Source organism: Calypte anna, chromosome 28 (assembly GCF_003957555.1).
Source record: "Calypte anna isolate BGI_N300 chromosome 28, bCalAnn1_v1.p, whole genome shotgun sequence".
In the NCBI taxonomy this organism is placed as follows: Eukaryota; Metazoa; Chordata; class Aves; order Apodiformes; family Trochilidae; genus Calypte; species Calypte anna.
In genome coordinates, this window is record NC_044273.1 from 1,432,061 (window position 1) to 1,453,674 (window position 21,614).

Sequence of the window (21,614 nt, forward strand, 5' to 3'; positions counted from 1 at the left end):
TGTGACTCCTGGGTGAAGAAGGTTATAGAAGTCACCTGGTGCTGGTTTTCTTAGCCAGAGAAAGTTGAAGCAAAGGGAAATATTCTGTTTCCATCAGTTTCTTCTGTTTAGCATCTGGCTTTGTATGGCCCAATCCATCCTGAGCTAGCCTGAAAACCCCTGTGTGAGAAAACAGAAAAGCAGACTGTGAAACTTGGTGTGAGTGCTGGGCATTGCAGCAGCTCTGCTTGATTCTGTTAAATTCCTTGCCCCTTTTTCTTCTTTTGTGATTTTAGGCCAGCTCTAAGGACACAGGGCAGTTGTTTGCTGCATTGCACCACAGGATCCTGGCCTTGAGGAGTCGAGTGGAACAGGAGCAGGAAGTCAAGGATGCAGCACCCGAGCCCGAGGTGACACAATCCAACGAGGAGGACAGTGATGATGATGATGTCATTGCACCTTCAGGATCAGCTGGAAGTGGTAAGCAAGGAAAACAACAAGGTCTCAGGTTTCCATCAATGTTTCTGTGTTGTTCTTTAAGGCAGACTGTTCCCTCTAATTGCACATCACAGATTTACTTGGGGCCTCTTGCCTCTCACGAGTTGTTGTCAAGGCTCATTGCAGAAATTGCCTTTTTAATGCAACTGGTTCTTGCTACTTCTCCAAACTGGTGAAATGGCACCTGTGCTGCTTCCATCTGAGTTACATGTCACTGTTGGTGTCCTGTGCTTCAGTTAATTCTAGGCTTATTTACCCAATTTTTAGGGGTTATGAGTCTCATTTTGGCCTTCAGCCTGACCAAGGCTGGCACTTCAAACCTGAGATGAGTGTCAGGCAGGATGCAGGCTGACCATTGAGTAGTAAAGTGCTGTTTGGAAAGAAGGCTTAAAAAGTGGCATGGAAACAGTGTTATTAATTTTCTTGCACATGTGGAGACTGTGTAATTTTTACAATGAAGCCTTCCTTCTCTACTCATGACTTGGGAGTTATCTGTGCTTTGCTTAGAACATCCCACCTTTGACAGACCAGCCTTCCATCCTGATTCACTGCAGGGAAAAAGAAGGAATGGATCTGAACAAGAGCAGTGGGTGGACTGAACAGGCTGGAAATGGAGCTTTTGGGCTTTCCAAACCAGATCAGTCAGGAACATAAAATTCTGCAGTGAGTTTGGAGAATATGTAAGGGGGTGTATGTGTAACTGTACAGCTCTCATCTGTCACTGAAATCCTAAATCTGAGGCTTCTCTGGGTGTCTCAGGGCAGGTCTATTATTGTAAGGCAAGAAACAAAAGACATTTCTTATGACAAAGAACTATTTTGTTTGTTTCAGGTCCTAATGATGAAGGTGATGGGCAGAATGTTGGCAGCACATAGCAGATGTGAGCCTGTCTGCTTGCAAGGCTGCTATGAACACCATCTTGCAGGCATCTCTGGATACTCCAGGCCAGCTATAATTTCAGGCAGTGTTGAAGGCTCCAGGACTTAAGAACTGTGCATCCGTGTTCTGTTTGTTTGGTTTTTTTGGTCTGGATCAGTAGATTCCACACAAAAAAAAAAAAAGCAGACTTGGAAACTACCTGAATGTGGTTTGGGACGTGAAAGCTCATCATATTGATGAGCCAAAAAAAAAAAAAAAAACCCTGAAAAAACAACAACAAAAAAACCCCCAACCCCAAACATTTCCCCTCATCCTTGTAATTGAAATGGCACATTACAACTTGTCACAGCTTTTCATTGGGACCTTTTGACTGTTTCTTCAGTAGTTCATTTCTTGCAGGCCTCCAAGATAGAACTTTCTGCCATGGTTCCAACTCGAATTCCGCTTCCATAACCCCTGCTCCCCCTCCTGAGTTCTGCTGCCTGCAGGGAATCAGTGTCCTCTCCAGTTCCTACGCTCACTGACTGCCCTTCTGGGTTCATTCTCTTTTGGTTTTGTTCTTTTTTTTTGGACTGCAGATGGGGCAGATGATGTTTTTACCTTTTAATCCCAATGTAGGTTGTGGACACCGTTGTTCCCTGTCTCTAGTGGGTTTGTAAACAGAGAGAAACAAAACATTGTGGTTCACCAGAAAAGCTTTTTTTAATGCAGTAATAAGAGACTTCAAAGTCCCCAGGATGTTTTGCTAACTCCTTTCCTTTCTTCCCATTTTAATTATTTTTATTTGGGGATTTATATTGTGGTGAAACTTTTTTTATTTTAGTTTTTTTTTTCAAGAAGATGCTCGTGTGTTGAAAAAGTGAAACTATTGTTTTGTACTGTTCTTTTCTGTTACTATTTAAGGGAGAGCTAAGCCACTATATATGATAGATGTTGCATACAGTTTTTCTTAGAAAATTCTGGTTCTGTGGCTACAGTGAAGCATAGGAGGCATACAGGTTACACCTTCAGAAAAGCTGATGAGGAAACAGCCCTTTGAAGAATAAAATGGGCTCATGTAATGAGCTCCATCAGCCATGAAAAATCTGTAAAATAAAGCAGCTCTCATTTAATGGCTTGATTCAACAAGCCATTTAAGCACTTGCCTGACTACATGTAGCTACATGTGAATAATCTTCCTGAAGTCAATGCAACTATTCATGCTTAAAATTGAGTACATTTTAAAAAAAACCTTGCTGAAATTCACAACCTTAAATAGAAAATTAACTTCTAACCCTTGCTGTCCCTGTTCTGTTTCCTGAAGTCTTGCAGCATGAAGAAAAAGGTAACATTGCCAGCTTTGAATAGTTTGGGCAGAAGGATATTGTATTCTGTTCCACCAAAATAAAAGCAAGAATGTGTTTTCCTGTGTGTAATTCTGAAGTTCCCCTCCTGTAACCAGATGTCACTTTTTGCTTGGGATGTTTTCCAACCATTTGGGCCTTTTGTGTAAAAACTGAGTTTTGTTATTAAAACCTACAGTATATTCTTGTCCAGCAAAGGTGGAATTTGGTAGTCACCAAGAACAGTACCCAAGTCACCTTACCTATGGATTCCCCAAACTGTTCTGTTTCCTTTATAAATCCTTTACTAGCAGATAGTCTCTCAATTCTTTGCTCTTTCTCCTGTCAGGTAAGGAGACCTAAGATGCACCATTTAAAAGCAAGCTAAAGGGGAAGGAGCATTTCATGGAGCAGGAATTGAAAAGTAAAATCCAAGCTGTAGCACAAAGCAACTCTGACATCATTCAAACAGCAAAACATTCCTCATTGCCTCTGCTCTACTGAAACTGCTTTTCTTCACTGGCTCAGCCATGCTCAGAGGTACCTCCTGGCTCTTTAACCACTGCTGGAGACTGAAGCTGGTGGGGCGGGGAGGGCTTTGCTTTTCCCCAGAGCCCTCAGAGGAACATCTTGGTTTGCTTTTCCACAGAGTAAAAAGGGCTGATGCTGAGTGGTGCCACTGCTTTGGTGATTTCTCTGGGTTGTCTGCTCATGACCTTTCTGCATTTTGGTTTGGTTTTTTTCAACCCTGCACAGAGCAGAAGCAGAACATGTTTCCTGATGGCCATCCACAAAATTCTTTCTTTGTTACAGGCTCTGGGGAACTTCTGCATTTTCAAATAAACAGTCTGCATTTTGGGTTTGTTTTTTTTTACACTGAGATATTCAACCTTAAACTACTCTTTTCAAACAGCCTTGCAGCCAAAAGCTACTTGTTGTCAGCATAAAAAAAATGAATGAAGTGTCTTGCTCAGCAGGGCCTTCTTGTGGAGAAGCAGATGTTATTTCCTGGTCTCAAACTCCATCTGGTCTCCCTTGGGGTGCTTTACCTAAAATGAGATGGAAGGTGCATGAAGATTGAGGAGAATGGAATAAGCATGCTTGTTTTGATGGGCTTAGTGGTGAGAAACTCATCTACAGCATTCTAAAAAAAAAATCTGGCAATTATTTCATGAGAGAAATTTTATTTCAGCTGGAAGCTTTACATGTGTTTAGAGTGAAGAGGAAAATATTAGTGGGGACCACCAGAAGAACTGGCCAGAGACTGAGTTCAGGCCTTCCCCAAGATGTGTCAAGCCAAAGCAGAACTCTTATTATTTCACTCTCTGCTTTAAGCATTAATAAAATAGAGGCAAACCCAGATAATGTCCCTGTGTTTTGAAAGACTTGTGTAAGACTGTGACATCCAAGTGTATCTGGACATTAAAACTTTTTAGCAGGAAACAAGCAAACAAGACACCCCCAGCCCTCACTCTGAGCTGTGCTGTGGCTGTTGGGAGGTTGTTGGTGTTCAGGTTCCTGCCTGCACCACCTCTGCTCTTAGGGTTGTTGTTGGTGTCTGGATGTTGTTCTCAATTACTGTGTGACTTGTCTGGCTGCTGACTGATGTGGACATAACTTTTCAAGTTTTCCAGGAAAAAAAAAACCAAAACACAACTGAAGAGTTGAGCACATCTGATAGGGAAAATGTTGCAAGAATGGTTGTGTTAGTAAAAGCAGAAGTAAACCTCTTATCCATAAAATTAAAAATAAAATTCTATCCAGAGGTAATACAAGCATTAAGGTAAGAAAATGTGCAGTTGCAACATCTTTCTGTAGTCCCAGTTTGTGTTGCACTGCTTCAGAGAAAACAGGGCAGGGAAAGATCCAAATCAACTCATCCCCAGCAGACCTCCCATGAAACCAGGGAAGGCAGATGTCCAAAGTGTCCAAAGTGCTAGAAGCCTGCAGGAATAAAAGAAAAAACCAACTTTGTAATGACTCTCCCCTTGTCCCCAGTCACTGAGGTGTCAGTTCCATTGCTTAGGTATTGCTGCCATTAAATGACTGTTCTGATGTGTCCCATTCTGCAGTTGCCCAGCCTCTTGTCCTCCCAGTGAGTGTAGAAAATGGTTTATTTCCTTTCTAGAAACATGTTACATATTTGAAAATTTACCATGTTTCCCGTAATCTCTAGTTTTAGGAATTCCAGTTATGATAATTGCCATAATTTGTCATGCAAGATTTCATTAAACTGACTTTTCACTGTGTGCTTTTCTGCTCTTGTTCTTTGGTCTTTCTGTGCATCAATGACTCCATGAGGTGGGTGACAGATAAATTCAGATAAAATGTGGTGCTAAGAGAAAAAGGCTGAACAAGATTCTTTGGGTCAATCTTCATTCCTGCCTCCCAGGTTATGGTGCAGGAGTCTTGCAAAGAAATGCTTGAAGATGCTTTACAGAAAGTAAGGCTCTCAGTTAAAGATAATACTCAGAGTTGCCTTTTCACTGCCTCCTTTGCATCTTTAAGGATGTAAAGCTGAAGTGTCAGCAAGCACCCTGGTAGTTCTGTTGCCTCTGAAAAGCCTTTTCTAAGGATATCTGTGAACAGAAGAGGAGGGGTGTATTTTAAATGAGCTGTACCTGGTTGAATTCTGGTCCCATTCCTCCAGCTTCTCATGAAACCCAATAAAAGCAAAGTTGTGATGTTGGTGTGATTGGTTTCCTCCTGTTGAAAAGCTCAGGAGGTGTCCCAAGTCCCCAGCTGGGGAATGGGGGCTGTAACCCCCCTGCACACCCGAGGGATGCTTTTAATCCTGATCCCTGGAAAGCAGCTCCTGAGTTGTAGGGTTATCTGGGAGACAAGATACAACTCCTGTTCTGGAGAGTTATTGGGGTGAGTTCAGAAGCAGATGGGGCACTTGAATAATCAAGGAGCTCCCCAAAGAGGAAGAGGAGAGGGAAATAACTTCAAATGTGACTTGCTGGTGGGTGCTTCTGCCCTTATTTCTGACAATTTCAGCTGTAGAAGGAAAAAGTAGCTCAGTGGGGTGGCAAGTGACTCCCCACAGTGGAACAGTTTGGGGTACTAATGGTGTCTGCATTCCATGTGGGTTTATAGCCACTGACTACAGTTAATCATAAAATATTTGGAGTCATTTTTTAAGAGTGATATTATTTATCTAGATAAGTTACATCTTATTTTCGTGGTTCTCTTATGAGCACTCAGGGCCTGGGAAGCCTCTTGCAGCATTCAGAATCTTGAGGCCAGGGTTCTGAAAAACAAACCCCAGCAGCAGTGTGCCCTGAGGTTCATGTCTGAGCTTGTGCAGGGCTGCAGGAGCAGAGGTGAGAAGTCCTGGAGAGGCTTTGTCCCTGCTGGGACAAACCTGAGAAGAGGAGTCCTTGTCCCACCTCACTTGGCAGTCTGGGGAAGGAGAAGGGTGAGTGCAGAGCACATAAAACCCAATCAGGACAAATTGCTTTTCAGAGCAGCTCCTCATCCCTGAAGGGTGTGTGGTCTTATTCCATGCAAGTCTTGGTGATTTCTAGATTTCTTCATCTAGACTGGGGAAAGAGCTGTTTCCCACCCCGCAGCTGTGGGATTTCCAGTCCTGTCTGTAATAGTCACAGAGCTGTGTGTGAGATGTGCTTGGAAAGGATTTAGCAGGGGGAATAACCCTGACCTGGAAACCACTTTTTTATCAGCTGCCAGTGGGTGCTTGATAGTTGCATTGATAAGAAACCCCCCAGTTATGGGGCCCAGGGGAAGCAGGACACTGCCCCTGGGGTTAATCCCCTCCAGCCCATCCCAAATCCTGACCCAGCTCTGCAGGGAGGATGCAGCCAGCCCAGATCCCATGGGACAGAGCCAGGCACTGGGTCTCAGATCCGGCCAAGCTCCAATCCCAGGCTCTGCCTCAATCTCTGCTCCCCAGGAAGAGTGATTCCAAGTGCTGGGAAGAGAGGGATCCTTCTCAGGGTAACCTGGGTGAGAGGAGCCAGCATGGAACTCCAGCTGGGAGCAGCTCCTGGATTGGGAAAGAGGGGTGAGAGGGCTCCGGAGAAATCCACAAATAAATGTTTAATAAGCTTTTCACATGAAGGAGGAGTAGAGGTGAGAGAAGCTCAGTAAGATCTCAGTAAGACAAGAGGCCATGGGATTCAGCTCTGCCAGGGGAGGTCTAGGTTGGATATTGGGAAAAAATTCTTTCCAGAGGGTGTGATCAGGCATTGGAATGGGCTGCCCAGGGAAGGGGTGGATTCTCCATCCCTGGAGGTTTTTAAGAAGAGACTGAACGTGGCACTGAGTGCCATGGGCTGGGAACCACGGGGGGAGTGGATCAAGGGTTGGATTTGCTGATCCCAGAGCTCCTTTCCAACCTGGATAATTCTGGGATTCCAGGAAAGCTTGAGCCAGGTGTCAGTCGAGTTGCAGGTGTTCCCCACTCAGCTGCTGGGGTTCCTGCAGTGGTGGGGAGAACAGGGCTGCAAGAGCTTGGTTGGTAGGGTTGTGAGTGAAGAAACACGAGTGAGTTGGGGAATGTTTTTATCAGCAGAACAACTGGAAAAATAAATACATCTCCTTCACCAATGGAATAAATACATCCTTCACCAGTGGAACCTAAGTGTGTCAAAACATCTTTATTTCAGAAGGAAAAAATGGAGCTATCAGTGTAACGTTGCAGGGACAGCCAGAGAAGAGAGTTAATGAAAATGCACAGGAATCCAAGTGCTCCCTGGTTACAGCTCCAACCCCTACACACAAAACCTCCCAAACATCAAATAACCAGAGCTGCCAGAAGTGGACAAATTTCAAGTTTAGATGAAGAGCTGCATCATCTGGAGGTGTCCAGAGAAGGAGAAGGAAGGTCAGGAAGGGCCTGGAGCACAAATCCTGCGAGGAGCTGAGGGGCTGGGGGTGTTTGGGAGGGGAGAGGAGACCTCATCCCTCTCTCCAACTGCATCAGGGGAGGTTGGAGCCAGGAGGGAAACGGCCTCTGCTCCTGAGGGATGGGATGGGAGCTGAGGGAAGGGATGGAAGCTGTGCCAGGGGAGGGTTAGGCTGATGTCAGGAAATGTTTTGTCACTGAGGGGGTTGTCAGGCATTGGAATGGCCCAGGACAGTGGTGGAGTCACCATCCCTGGAGGCATTTAAAAGGCGTTTGGGCCGGGTCCTTAGGGCCATGGTTTAGTAGCTGGTTATGGTGTTGGTGACAGGCTGGAGTGATGATCTCCGAGGTCTCTCCCAACCTGAACATTCTGTGGTTCCGTGATCACCTGCACACAACTTCAACCCACGCAACACAAACACCTCCCTAAGGTCTGACTGCCACAGCCCCGGCCCCCTCAGTGCCAGCAGCAGACACCGGGATGATGTTCCTGGGCTGGGACAGGGCCGTTCCCAAGCACCAGCGTTGCTTTCAGCACCGGTTCCGCTCAGCAGAACCGAACCCCCCCCAGGTGGTACCGGCGGCACCAAGATGGCGGCGGGGCGGGGCCTGGCTCTCGCGAGAGGGAGGCGGATCCGCGGGCAGTGCCCTTGCGGTGCCATGGCTGGGTACTGGGACGGGCCCGAGGGAGAGGACTGTCCGCGAAGGACGTGGCTGACCACGCGTGTGGGAGCCGCCGCGGGTGGGGGCCGGAGAGATCCGTGAGGACCCGGGGGGATGGGGGTGAGGGCGGTGAGCAGCGGGGCTGAGGCGGCTTTCTGCCTGTCTTGCAGGGCTGGTCGGCGCGGCCTATCGCATCATCCTGCTCCAGCCCAACTCCGCCGTCACCGCCTTGCAGATGGCAGCCTCGGACAGCATCACCATGGGTAAGGACGGGACCAGACAACGGGGGGTCCCCGGGGGTCCCTGAGAGTCCCCGAGGTCTCTGAGGGTCGGGGGCAGCCCCCGCGCTGGGGCTGTGCCCGTGTCCGTGTCGGTCGCGTCTCCTCCTCCGCTCCCCTCAAAGGCCGAGAGCGTCCGTGAGGGAACAAAAAGAGTTGATTTAGGAGAAATAAGTGCAAAGCGGTTTCTTCCGCTCCGGTTTGACACAGGAGTTGCTCAGAGGGGAGCGGGGTTTGCGTTCTCTGCTGGGTGTGCAACAGGAGTTGTGCAGAGGAGCTGGTGCCGTGTCAGCTGGGGCTGGGGTCAGTCTGGGACAGTCTCTGCCTCCCATCTTCTGCATTTCAAGACTTATTCTTTATTTGAAATGTCGGTAATGCGTTCTTTGCAATCTAAAGTAAAAGGTGCTGTTTTCAGTATTTGCAGAGCAGCCGCTTTATGGACAGCATGAAGTGGCAGTAAACGTTTTTTTACTTCATATATTTAGGCGTTGCTCTTAATAAATCATGCCTGCTCAAGAGCAAGTACAATGGTTTTGATGACAACTTTTTCCCCTCCATCATGCTGTATAGCCAGGAAGAAACCTTGAATTCCCTGTGTTTTGCAAGAAGTGGGCACTGAAGGGAGAAGCAGGGACCTGAGGGGCTGTTCAGCTGCAGGTGCAGATCCTCAAGGCTGTGGCTCCCCCAGCCCCTTGGCAAGGACACAGTTTTCTTCTCACCAAACTCATTTTGGTTTTCAGTGTAATTGAGTGGCTTATGTTGCCTTTTTCTCTCCCTGTGCAGCAGTGCTCTGACATGGCAGCTGCTTCACAAGCAGGCAGGATCTGCATTGCTCTAAAAGAGGACCTGTAATCTCCTGGAATGAGTTGATCCATTACAGGTCATTATAACGGAGCAGACAGTGTAACAAAAGATCATTTCAATAAATTATAATTCCAAACCAGCCTATGGAATCCTCTCACCAGTTCTCACACATTAGGAAGAGCTTATCCTGCCCACTGCTAAGGGGACAGAACCTGAAGCTGTGTATTACCTACAGACTTCTTGTTTCAAGGCAGGGAAGTTGGGACACAGTCCTTGGTCCATGGGTTTTGTTTCTTCAGTGCTCTCTTCAGTTGATTTTAGGATCAACATAATTTCATTTTCTGCTGACAGACTTCAGAGCTTTGGAACATGACCTTGTGGTTCACTGGTTTATCATAGAGACTGAGAAATTTTATCCTGGGCATTTCTGTTGCTCCTGAGGAGGAATTGGAATCTGCAGATGGTGCCTGATGGCCAGTTTCACATTTTATGATGAAGAACCTGTATTGCAGAAGACCTTTTAGTGAATTTGCTTGACTCAGCTGTTTGCCAAGCTTTTCCCTTGTGTACATGTAGGGTCTGATGGGATCAGGTGTGTAACTCAGTGGACAAGATAATGTTGCTTTGCAATTTATTAATTAATCAATTAATACAACCATTTTACAAATTGAAAATCAGTTTACCAATAAGAAGAATTTACAAATTCAGTCCACTTTTCTACTGACCAAAAATCTTCGCATGCCCTGGAGAGGCAAAGGACTAAAACACCAGGACAAGCTGACCTGGAGGAGAGCAAAGCCACCTGAGCTTCTCTCCCTGAATCTCTGGGAGGCTCACAGGGCCTCCTGAGCTGAGTTTCAGCAGAGCCTGGACAAAGCTCTGGGGGAGATGTGCTGCAGGAAAACCACCTTCTCCTCCCCCAGGCTGTGCAGGGGCTGCCCTATTGCCTCATTTAGAGTTCTTACTAATTTGAGCTAATTAACCCAGCTGGATGGCACAGGGTGGCTGCAGGGCAGGGCTGGGCTGGAGGAGGTACCAGAAGGAATCCAAGGGGACTTGGCTACTTATGAGTCTCACCATAGTGGCCAGGACACGATGTCCCTGGGGTAACCCAGAGCAGATCTTGCTTCCTTTTCCTCTTTTCTCTCAGAGGAGCTGCTGTACAGCAAACGTTGTTCCTGCCTTTCAGAAATGTACTTTGTGTATATGTAATTCTCAGTTCTTGGAGGGATTTTGGTTTGATTTTCTACTCTTGTTTACAGCTACACTAGGAGCTGTCTTTGGGGCAACAACTTGCCTCAGTGCCCAAATCCAAGAGAAACCAGATGATCCCTTGAACTATTTCATAGGAGGCTGTGCAACAGGAGCTGTCTTAGGTGCAAGAGGTAAGTGCTGGTAATATCTGTAATTAAATGAGCCCTCTTTGGTTTTAGAGTCCTTTTTATTAGGGAAACATGTAAAATAATCTTGATGTCAGGCATGTATGGTGAAGATTCATCTCAAAATGTGAATTCCATTTCATGGCAGTTTCATTGATGCTCCATTGTACAATAAATACTGCTGCAGAAGGACACCAGGGCTAAGGCTGAGCTGATTTACAGAATGAAAACAGTGCTGACTCAGTACTGCCAGCTATAACTTAAATTTACAGGGCATGAAAAAGAATTGTGGAATTCCATGTTTGCTTGGCAACAAATGTGATTTATTTTACATGGGCAGTACAGTGTGACACCTCCCTTCCTGACAGCTTCTTGCCCTCTGGGGGCTGCTGTATCTTGCTGCACTTACTCCTGGGGTGTCTCAACAGTTCCTGCAGATACTTAACACAGCTCTGTTTTCTTCAGGTGTTTTCTGCAGGCATTTTCAGACTCTGTGTTAAAGATGTGAGGGATTTATTTATTTTGAGTTCTAATTGTGAAACAGAATTTGTCTGCTTTTCCTAGTTGCTGAGCTGGTGAGAGTTGGAAGCAGAGACTGCTATTTTTCTCACTGAAATAAGCAACTCAAGATTGTGTAAGATGATGGGGTGGTGGATTATAGAAACTGAAATTCCCATCTGTAAGCAGGAGAAAACTTAGTTTTTAAAAAAGTCACACTTCTGATTTCTCCTGGGGAACAACATTGGTTTTTGTTCCCCATCAGATGGCCAAAGGACTCCCCAGGGGTCAGGGAAATGTTGCAGAGTTTGCCAAGATCTTCTGTTTAGTACTTGTGCCCTAATAGATCCTTTCTGCTCTGTGTTTTCCAGCTCGCAGTTACATGACTGGCACCACTGCATGTTTGGGGTTTGGAATTACTGCTGCTCTGATGAAGATAGGTAACCAGGAGGGCTGGAGGCTGGCAGGACCTCCCAAACTCTGAATGTCTCCTTTCCTCCCTGCCAGCTGCCTGCTGAATGCTCTGTGTGGTAAAATCTTGTGTAATAAAGATACTGTCAGCTCAGCAGCTGACAGAAAATTTGGCCATTGTCTGGCTGGTCAGTGGTGGGGCTGAGATGAGCAGTGTTGGAAGGGAAGCTTTGATCTGCTCCTCCTGCTGAGGTGTCTTTTTCATGCAGAAGTCACTTTCCCTCCTTGGCTCTGTTGCACAGGGAGGCATCTGGGGAACAATCACTGGGTTTAGGCTGGACTTGTAGGAGTTTTTTTGTGGTTTGGAGTGTGGCTTGCAAGATTTTTTGCCAAGGACTGGGGTTGCACTGCACTGAGACTATCAGTCAGTGTTTGGAGTCAAAACTTCTGAAGAGGCTCCTGGCTCTAGAAAAATGGAGAATCATAGAATAATTTGGGTTGGAAGGGACCTCTAAAGCTCATCCAGCCCAACCCCCCTGCAGTAAACAGGGACCCCCTCAACTAGATCAGGGTGCTCAGAGCCTTCTCAAGTCTCACCTTGAATATCTTCAGGGATGAGGCCTCAACCACCTCCCTGGGCACCCTGTGCCATGGTTCCACTGCCCTGATGCTAAAGAACTTTCTCCTGACATCCAGGCTAAATCTACTCTTCTTCAATTTAAAACCATTGTCCCTTGTCCTGTCACTCCAGGCCCTTGCAGACAGTCCCTCTCCAGCCTCCTTCAGATACTGGAAGGTCACTTCCAGGTCTCCCCAGAACCTGCTTTTCTACAGGCTGAAAACTTGTTAAGAGGATGAGGAACTGGGAGAGGGAAGAACGTAGAGGTTGCCCACAAAAAGGTGTTTGGGAGCCCATGGACTTCCTTTGGTAAGGATTTAAGGAAGTCTAGAGGCCAAAGCTTCAGAATTGGGTTAGAATTGGGGACCAGCTGAGGTAGGAAAGGGTCCCTGGAGATGTTCCTGCTCAAGACTGGAGCTGGTTGTTGCTCAGGGCTGTGTCCAGGTGAATCTTTGTGCAAACTGAAGAGTGTTCAGCAAAGCCACCAAGAAGGTGTAGGGGGCTGAGGAAAGTCAAAAGCTGATGGAAAGCCTGATGGAAAGGAGGTCAAAGGCAGATATAATACTGTTTCTTCACAGTTTGGTGGTTGCAGAAAAGGTCAGCTCAGGAGCATGATAAAGGATGAGAAATAATAGGCACAAGCTGCATAAAGGGGAATTGTAACTAGGTAAAAGAAAAGAAAACGTCACAGTTGCAGTAAAAATGTGCTGAAAAATGGACTTGGAGCATCTGTGAAATCATCTTTGGGGCTGCAGAATTCAATCAGAGAGGTGGGAATAGGAGGGTGCAAGGACAGAACATTTGGGGTGGGAATGCAGGTTAATAGAGGCAGAAGTGTGGGCACTGAGGGAAGCAAGGATGTGGGACACTGATCAGAGGGAGGTGTGAGAGGAGTGGACTGGAGCCTGGGGGGCCCAAGCAGAGGAAGGGACAGAGTGGCCCTGCGGGGACACATGGTCACAGCCCTGGCAGGCTGTGCTGCTCCCTGTGGGCAGGGGGTGTCCCAGGGGACACAGGATGGTCCTGGGGCTCTGTCCCCATGTACTCCCTGGCACCAAGGACCCCTGGCAGGGGGTTGTTTATCTCCCACCCAGGACTTTCTAGGTGGCCGTGTTTCACCCTGGAATCTGGACGTGAGGGAGCTCTGCTGGTCCAGAAACCCTCACTAGGACCTGCCCGGGGTGACCCTGGGCTCACAGCACCAGTGGCTTCCAGGTCCCTGTCCTCAGGGAATCCAGCTGGGCCCTGGGGCTTGGACCTCCCTCTGCCTCAGCCTCTCCCAGCTCCCTGCCACAGCCACGTGTCCTGCCGGGGCTATAATTACCCGGGCACATTCCTGGGGGGTCACAGGAGCTTCCCGAGCAGCAGCAGGCGGTAAGGGGGGGACGAGACGGGACGGGGCAGGCAGCACATGCCACACCGGGACACGCAGCAGCTCATGCAAGGACACGGTGCGAATGCGGTGAACGACGCCTGAGGTGCCACGCGTGGCAGGGACAGGTGTGACAGCAGGTGGCACATCGCGGGGGTGACCGGGGCGTGACACGGCGTGCTTGTGCCCCACAGTGTGACACAGAGTGCCAGGTGAGGAGCGGCACACCCTGAGAGAGGTGCAGGAGGGCACACAGCATGCAACTCGCCCTGCAATGCGTCCCGACAGGCGACAAGCAGCGCTGCGCGACAGGTGACAGGCAGTGGCTGCCACGCCACGAAAGGGTGGCACAGATGGTTTCACTGCGGAGCAGGTTGGGGACCAGCAGCTCTGCTGTTACTGGAGCATCAGTGGTTGGGGAAGTGGCTGGGGAAGGGCTTGGTGGCTTCTGCTCTAGGGCAGAGGGTTTTAATTGGGACGTGGGATTCAGCTACGGGGCTGTAGCTGTGGGTCAGTAACTCCATCCCTAGGGTTCAGAAATGGGGCAGCTGAGGGACATCAGCCTCAGATGTGGGGCAGGGGCCCCTTGGTCTCGACTGTGGGGCTGAGGTTTTACCCAAGGGACATTAAATTCAGCTATGGGGCAGCAGCAGTTCCCGGTGGCCTGAGCTGTGGGGTAGAGGCTTTGGTGATGGATCCCGTGGCTTTAATGGTGGGGCAGGGTGGGGTGCAGGATGCCATGTCCCTGGCCAGGACTCCTGTCACAAGCCAGAGGCTCTGGCTCTGTGGCTGGCACCCTTACCCGTGCTCTACGTGTCCCCCCAGGCAAGATGTGGGTTGCGGAGGGGCCGGTTCCAGCCCAGTGGCACCTCCAGGACAAGGCCCACGCCAAACACTTCCTGTCCATGGCTGAACAGCTCCGGGCTGCGGGACACCTCGTGGATGTGGCCGTGGGCCCAGAGGGTGATGTGGCCCATGCTGTGGTCCTGGCATCTATCAGCTCCTTCTTTGTTCGCTTTCTGGAGGGCCGGCGCAGGGAGCTGTGCCAGGGCCCCCCTGCCCGCGTCCCCCTGCCAGCCGGGGTGACACTGCGGGGCTGGAGGGCAGTGCTGGCCTTTGCCTATGGGGGGACTGTGCCCCACAGCCGGGAAAAGGAGGTGGAGGAGGCAGCCCGGGCCCTGGGGGTCGCCCGGATGGTGGGTGCCCGTGCCCTACGGCTTCGTAGTGACCCCCAGGAGGGGGGTCCTGAGCCCCTGGAGGAGCAGTGGAAGACACTGAAAGCCATGGAGCAGCTCCACACCCGCGGCCTGGGCTGCGACCTTCGGCTCCAGGCAGAGAATGAAGTGATCCCAGGTGAGCCAGAGTCCCTGAGTGGGGATGGGGAGGGGAACGGGGTATGCTGGGACAGCCAGGTCCCCTGGCAGGGATGCTGGGGGCTGAGCGGGGCTTTGAGGGGGCCAGGACATGGGTTCCGAGTGGTCTGTGTGGTGCAAGGAACCCAGCACTGCCCCCACCACTCTTCTCCTTCCTGCTAGTCCAGCGTCTGGCCCTGAGCTGCTCCTGTGACTTCTTCCGAGCTCTCTTCACCTGCCCCATGCGGGAGGCCACCCATGACCCCTCTGCCCCCCTGGCCACGGGGCTGTCCCCAGCAGAGCTGCGCCTCCTGCTCTCCTTCGCCTACACGGGGGCTGTGGCAGGGCCATGGTCTGCAGTCCTGGAGGCAGCAGAGACCTCCCTGCGCTACCAGGCCTGGGGGCTGCTCACCCTCTGCCTGGACGTCTTCACCCGTGACCTGAGCCCAGAAACTGGCCTGGATGTCCTGGCTTTTGCTCTGGCTTACGGGCTGGCCCAGGTGGGTCGCGTAGCAGAGGACTACATCTTGGCCACCTTCCCCAGCGTGGTGGCCACCCCGGCCTTCCTGGATCTTCCTGTACAACTTCTCATCCGCCTCCTCCGCTCTGACGGTCTCAACGTCCTCTACGAACTGGAGACCTTGGAAGCAGCATCTCGTTGGCTCATGGCCAATGGAGATGTTGAAAAAGACCTGGCCAGGGAAGTCCTGTCCTCTGTTCGCTTTGCCCTCATGTCTGGCCTGGAGCTGAAGAAAGTCCCATCAGTGACTGCGGGGGTAGCTGACCCAAAGATCCTCCACGAGCTGATCATGGAGAGTTTAGCCCCCATGGCCCAGCTGCCATGCCGAGTGCGTTCCTTGCAGGAGGTGGTGGTGGTTTGTGGTGGTGACAAAGTGACAGCCAACCTGGCTGCCAGGAAGCCCAGCAGACACCTCTGGTTTGCCCACCGCTACCTCAGTGCTGTGGGGCTGGTGAAGCAGGTGGAGTGGAGGCCCCTGGGGCACCTTCCCGATGGGCCACGTTTCCGCCATGCTGTAGCTGTCGTGGGCAACATCCTCTACGTCCTAGGTGGAAAGCGCTACTATGGGGTCCATGACACCCTGGCCAGTGTCTACAGGTGAGAGCTACAGAGGACCTAGAGGTGCCATTTGTCACCAGGAGATTTGGGGATCTGACAAAATGTTGGCAGAGCTGTCCCATGGAGCCAAGGCTTTATGGGACTGCAGTTGGTCAAGTGGAACCTAAGGCTTTCTGGTAGTGTCTGACTGTAGGACTGGGAGGTTCCATCCCACTCTGGGATGTCACAGGCTTTTTGGGGGTAGGACAGGGAGGCTCCTATCTGGAGGTGCCTCACGGCATCGTGGGTTTGGTGTTGCCCAGAAGGAGGCAGGAAGGGGTGATGGTATGGATGCCACCAAGTGACAACACTGCCGCCTGTACACTGCTATCTGGCCACCAGACATGGTTACACCACTGACTCTGGGACACTGAGATGCTGGGACAAGTGTTACCTGGATCAGCAGATGCTGCTTGTTCAGCACCGTGAGCAGACCCTTAGGGAGCAGCAGCTCTGCTCACAGGGATCTGAGTTTTGCAAGGAAACGGGATGTTTTCTAAAAGTGATGTTAAACAAATGCAATTAAAAATGCCTCAAAACACAGGGTTTTATTAAAAGCGATGTTCAGGACTGTGACCTGAAGTGAGCTGTTTGTAATACATTTCACTGTCACCTTTATCCCAGTGTGAATTTTTCATTCCTTACGTTTCACTGAATTGCCTTCATCTCATGGCTTATTTTTTTTCTCATGTTTGAGAGACTTTTATATAATTGTGAGATAACTGAGAACAGGTGCAGAGCAAAGTGGAGACTTCTGCTGTGGAGAGCAGTGAAGGTGTCACATTAATTGGCTCTCAGGTGTCCCAAGGGATGTGATGCCCACTTGGATATAAGGAGTTTCCTTGCAAATCCAGGCTCCACAAGGAGAACTCTCTGCTCCTCAAGACTCTGCTGAGTGATCACCATCTGCTGACTGCTGGGCAGCTGTCCTGCTGGAGAGGGGGCAGTGCAGGAGTCTCCAGTTCTGGTGGTGATTTGGTTGCATCGGGCAGTTGGTGGTGGGCAGTTGTCCTACCCAGGAAGGAGGGGACATTCCCATGCAAGGGGACAGCGTGGTCCCAAAGTGTGATGGTTATAGGTGGGTCGTTGCTTCAGCAGCTCCAATCTCACCTCATTCCATTGCAGGTTGTAGCTTCTTGTCCCCTTTACCTCCCAATCCCAGGTATCAGCCTATGGAGGACTCCTGGGAGCACTTGGCCAGCATGACCTGTGGGCGCAGTTACTTTGCTGCTGTGGCTCTTGGAGATTTCATCTATGCCCTGGGGGGCAGCTCGGGGGAGCTCTACTGCACAGACACTGTGGAGTGCTACGACCTGGCCAACGACACCTGGAGGTGAGACAGCTCCACATGGGCACCTGCTTCCCTCTGGCCCAGCAGCCTCTTGCATTGGCCACTGATGGGCTTTGGGTCACGGAGCCAGTGTAGAATGGGTCTACAGTGGCCTTTAGGAGATGTCTGCTGGGTGTGGAGCAACCTTATCCCTTGGGGGTCATTGGGTGTTGGGCAGTGGTGCCTACTGGGTGCTGAATGAGTTTTTGAGCCAATAGAATTCTCTGAGGGCCTGTTGGCCATCAGCCAACGAGAGGAATCATTTCAGCATCTTCCAGCTATGTCTGTTGGGTGCTCTGTTGGGTGCTGGCTGAAGTCTCAGTTGAGGAAGTCCATTGTGGGTTGACCAATGGTGTCTTTGGGGGTCCACAGGGTGTTGAAGAGCCATGTTCCTTCAGCATCCATTCTGTGTTACCTGATGCTGCCCACTGGGGCTCCTTGGGTGGCACTGCCAGCTGGGTGGCTCAGAGGGGGACTCCTGGGCAGGCAGTCACCAGAGCACAACCCCTCCTTAACCTGCCCATCACCCTCTCCTTCTCTCCTTGCCCAGGAGGTGCCAGCGCCTGCCGATGGCTCTGTGTGGGCACGCAGCCTGTGCCCTGGATGGTGCCATCTATGTGTCGGGGGGGTGTGATGAGGCCTATCAGTGCCAGGCATCCTTGCTGCGTTACACCCCAGGGGCACCTGCCAAGCTCTTGGCCCCCATGAATGGCCAACGAGCGGGCCACGTCATGGAGGAGGCAGGTGGCCAGCTCTATGTGGCTGGGGGGTTGTGCCAGCGGGTCGGACAGACTGGCTACAAGGACCAGCTGGCCTTTGAGGTCTACAGCCCCAAGATGGACATCTGGGTCCTTCTCAGCCCCCTGCCCCGTGCCCATGTGGTTGGGGGTGCAGCTGTGCTGGGGGGGGAACTGCTGGTACTGGGAGGGTACAGCCACGAGACCTACAGGGACACCCACTTGATCCATGCCTACCAGCCCGGCACCCGGCGCTGGATCACCCGGGGCACCTTGCCCCATGCCTACACTGACCTCCAGGTCTGTGTCCTCACTGTGCCCTCTGCTTTGCGTGACCCCAACTGCCTTGGGGACCCCCGGAGTTCACCTGACACCCCCAATAATACTTAGGGGGTAGTTCTTAGTTCTGCAGCCCATACTGGGATCCACAGGTAGCATCCACGGGCACCTCTGTGGGATGGCCTTGCCTCCAGCTCCCTCCTCCAGAAAAGGCTCTTCCCATGATTTCCAGGAACCCACCTGCCCCTGGTTTATGTATCCGAGGCTGTGGGGACCTCGTGGGACATACAGACCACGCACACTGCCACCCTGCACTCCCCTGTCCTGAGCCCTTCACTGAGAGCTGGGTGCCCACAAGTCCCCACTCACATTTAGGTTAAATAAAAGTGGCTCCTCAACTGCCCATCTGGGTCTTGTCTTTTCTGCTGGGGAACCCAGGTGCTTCTCACAAGGAGCAGGAGAGCAGGAGAGCAACAGTCTGAGTGTCCTGGGTGGGTTGTGGTGGGGATCAGGATGGTCTGGATTCCCCCTGGGGAGCAGTGGGCAGAGGGCACTGGGGTTCTGGGTTCACTGGGTTTGTGTGTGTGTCCTGGGATTGAGAACCATCTTGGGGTGCATGGGGGATCCTGAGGGAACAGGTGGTGCCAGGCATTTGGGGTAGATGGCAGGATAGATGGGGGGCACTGGAGGGTTCTAGGGGCTATGAGGTTCCTAAGTGGCTTCCTGAAGTCACTTGGAGTCCTTGTGTCAAGGCAGGAGAGGAGCCTTGGGAGGACTTGGAAGCAGAGGTGGAGGTGATGGGGATTCTGAGAGACATTGGGGAACCAGTGGAATCTTTGGGGAGGGTCCTGAGATATGTGGGGGAGGGGTGTTGCAGGTTCTCACAGCTCTCCAAAACAGTATTATAGATGCAGTCTTGTGAGCACTGAGCAGAGCAGGGTGATGACATCCCTTGGGCTACTGGTGTCACAAATGAGTGATCTGGATTGCTTGAAGAGCCACTGTCAGAGGTATCAGCAAAAGCAATTCTAATACAATGATGTAAAATGCAACCTCATAAACTCTGATGGCAAGGGACACTCTATTCTTCCGTGGCACAATCATCTCAACAGTGATTGAAAACTACAAAGACCCAAAGATCAGAATTACCAAAAATCAGCTAACAAGATGAAATCAAAGTCACCATGCTACAAAGTCATACATGATATTGGCTGTTTCCCAAAATTCAGCTTTGGAAAAGCTCTCCCTGCCTCGAGGAACAACCTTGAGAAGTGTCCCAGAGGCAGGGGAGGTCACCACCATGCTGCCTCCCTGCCTAACAGGGGGACCTCAAAGGGGCCTCACTTAGGGGACATATTTATGGAACAAAGTGGTTGGCTCACAGACGAGTTATGTGATGGGAAAGGTATGTGTGGGACTCTTGGCACCCACAAATCTTTGTTCCCTCACAAAGGAGCCTGGGAAAAGCCACCCACTGGTCACCTGTTAATGGCATTTTGGGTCTTCCAAGCTCACAGGAGTTGGTGCTCAGTGTGATTCTGTTCCTCTGTGGGTTTTCAGAGGAGATATTGAAAAAAGAGGAGTTCTTGGCTCAGTTATGGTTCAGACCTCTACCTCCTTGGGACCTTGTACCAACCTACTGCTGCTTTGGCTGAGTGCCTCTGTTACAAGTGGCTGTGCTCCTGTTAACCCAGCTCAGGCTTCTCTTGCTCTCTTTGCTGCCAGCATGCACTGCTGGATCTTGTTCACCTTGCTGTCAACCAAGACACACAGGTTCTTTTCCATAGCTCTGCTCTGCTCAACCAGCTGTGGTTGTCCTCCCAAGGTACAGGACTTTGCATTTGCCCTTTTTGACTTTCATCAGGTTTCTGTCACCCTCTTTCTCCAGAGTGGATGTGTTCTCTGGATGGTGGCCTTGTTGGAAGCACATGATCTGATCACTCCCAGCCTGGTGACATGTGCCAACCCACTTAAAAATACACTGTCCAAGGGTCAGGATCCAGACCAGTGCTGTTTAACATCTTTGTCAGCAGCATGGACAGTGGAATGGAAAACACGCTCAGCAAGCTTGCTGATGACACCAAACTGTGTGGTGAACTCAGCAGGCTGGAGGGAAGGGATGGGATTCAGAGGGACCTGGACAGGCTGGAGAAGTTGACTTCTGAACTGCAGGAAGTTCAGCAAGGCCAAGTGCAAGGTTCTGTACCCAAACAGGCAATCCCATACAGCTTGGGAGGAGAAAGGATGGAGGGCAGCCCTGAGAAGAAGGACTTGGGGGTGGTGGGGGAGCAGGAGCTAAACCTGAGCCCTCAGTGTGTGTTTGCAGCCCAGAAATCCAACCAGGTCCTGGGCTGTATCAGCAGCAGCACAGACAGGAGTTGAGGGAGGGGATTCCCCCCCTCTGCTCTGCTCTTGTCAGACCCCACCTGGAGTCCTGTGTCCAGTTCTGGAGTCCCCAACATCAGAAGGACACAGAGCTCCTGGAAGGTGTCCAGAGGAGCCACTGAAATGCTGGGAAGCCAGGCTGAGGGATTGGGGTTGTTCAGCCTGGAGCAGAGGAGGCTCCCAGGTCAGAGGACAGGGGGTCAGAGGACAGAACCAACACACAGACAAATGTTTGCAAATGAAATGCTTGTCCCCAGGTTCATTCCTCACATGAGTGTGACTTGCAGACACCCCAGCTGACCAAGCCTTCTGTCACTCTGCTGCTCCACAGGCTGATATCTTTGGGATAGTTAGAAATGGAACAGCATTTGACTCCAAAAGTGATTCCCATGCTCTCATCCTTTTGTGCACCAGTGATGGGCTCATGTTTGACCCTCGCCAGTGACAACTTCTCTCTCCTTCTTACACCTCCCGTAATGTCAGAGTGACTTCTGCACAGGTGAAGAAGCCCCTGGGCATTTTGTCTTGGTGTGATACTTCAGAAGTCACATCCATTGCCTGTTGAAGCCTCCTGTCCTCCTCCCCCATTCCCAGCCATCCCATGGTGGCTCATGCTGAAGCATCAACATTTATTGCTCCTGAAGTTCTCAGGTGGCAATGGGACATGCCGTGGGATGCTTTTCCTACATGATTCAATCCCACTGTGGGAATCCTCTCATTTGGGGCAAAAGACAGGAAGCTGGACTCTCTGTCTTCAACGTTCCATGTACTGAAGACAATTTTGTCATACTCTGCAAGGACTACAGGAGGTCCAAGGAAATGAAACTATCACCCGATGGAGA

General features: G+C 50.6%; 3 protein-coding genes across 6 annotated transcripts in view; all 3 read left to right on the forward strand.

The window, feature by feature from the left end:
- Positions 1–4,630, forward strand: part of RANBP3 (RAN binding protein 3) — a 43,084-nt gene extending 38,454 nt beyond the window's left edge. For all 3 annotated transcript variants that reach the window (XM_030466358.1, XM_030466361.1, XM_030466359.1), the window contains exons 16-17: positions 276–459; positions 1,309–4,630. In XM_030466358.1, the coding sequence (XP_030322218.1) occupies positions 276–459; positions 1,309–1,352 (228 nt within the window). In that variant the 3' untranslated portion in view covers positions 1,353–4,630. The remainder of the gene's footprint in view (positions 1–275; positions 460–1,308) is intronic.
- Positions 4,631–8,114: 3,484 nt separating this feature from the next.
- On the forward strand, positions 8,115–11,754 carry NDUFA11 (NADH:ubiquinone oxidoreductase subunit A11). The gene is made up of 4 exons (XM_030466365.1): positions 8,115–8,290; positions 8,382–8,474; positions 10,556–10,678; positions 11,542–11,754. The coding sequence occupies exons 1-4, from the start codon at positions 8,140–8,142 to the stop codon at positions 11,652–11,654; spliced, it is 480 nt and encodes a 159-aa protein (XP_030322225.1). The 5' UTR covers positions 8,115–8,139; the 3' UTR covers positions 11,655–11,754.
- A 1,809-nt stretch (positions 11,755–13,563) lies between these two features.
- On the forward strand, positions 13,564–18,790 carry KLHL33 (kelch like family member 33). 2 transcript variants are annotated; one of them, XM_030466356.1, is made up of 6 exons: positions 13,564–13,662; positions 13,767–13,884; positions 14,398–14,925; positions 15,108–16,041; positions 17,204–17,374; positions 17,922–18,790. In XM_030466356.1, exons 2-6 carry the CDS (start codon positions 13,830–13,832, stop codon positions 18,496–18,498), a joined length of 2,265 nt encoding a protein of 754 aa, XP_030322216.1. In that variant the 5' UTR covers positions 13,564–13,662; positions 13,767–13,829; the 3' UTR covers positions 18,499–18,790. The 2 variants fall into 2 exon arrangements, with proteins under 2 accessions (XP_030322216.1, XP_008491806.2); XM_008493584.2 differs by lacking the exon at positions 13,564–13,662 and having other exon boundaries at positions 13,864–13,945.
- The last annotated feature ends 2,824 nt before the right edge of the window (positions 18,791–21,614 follow it).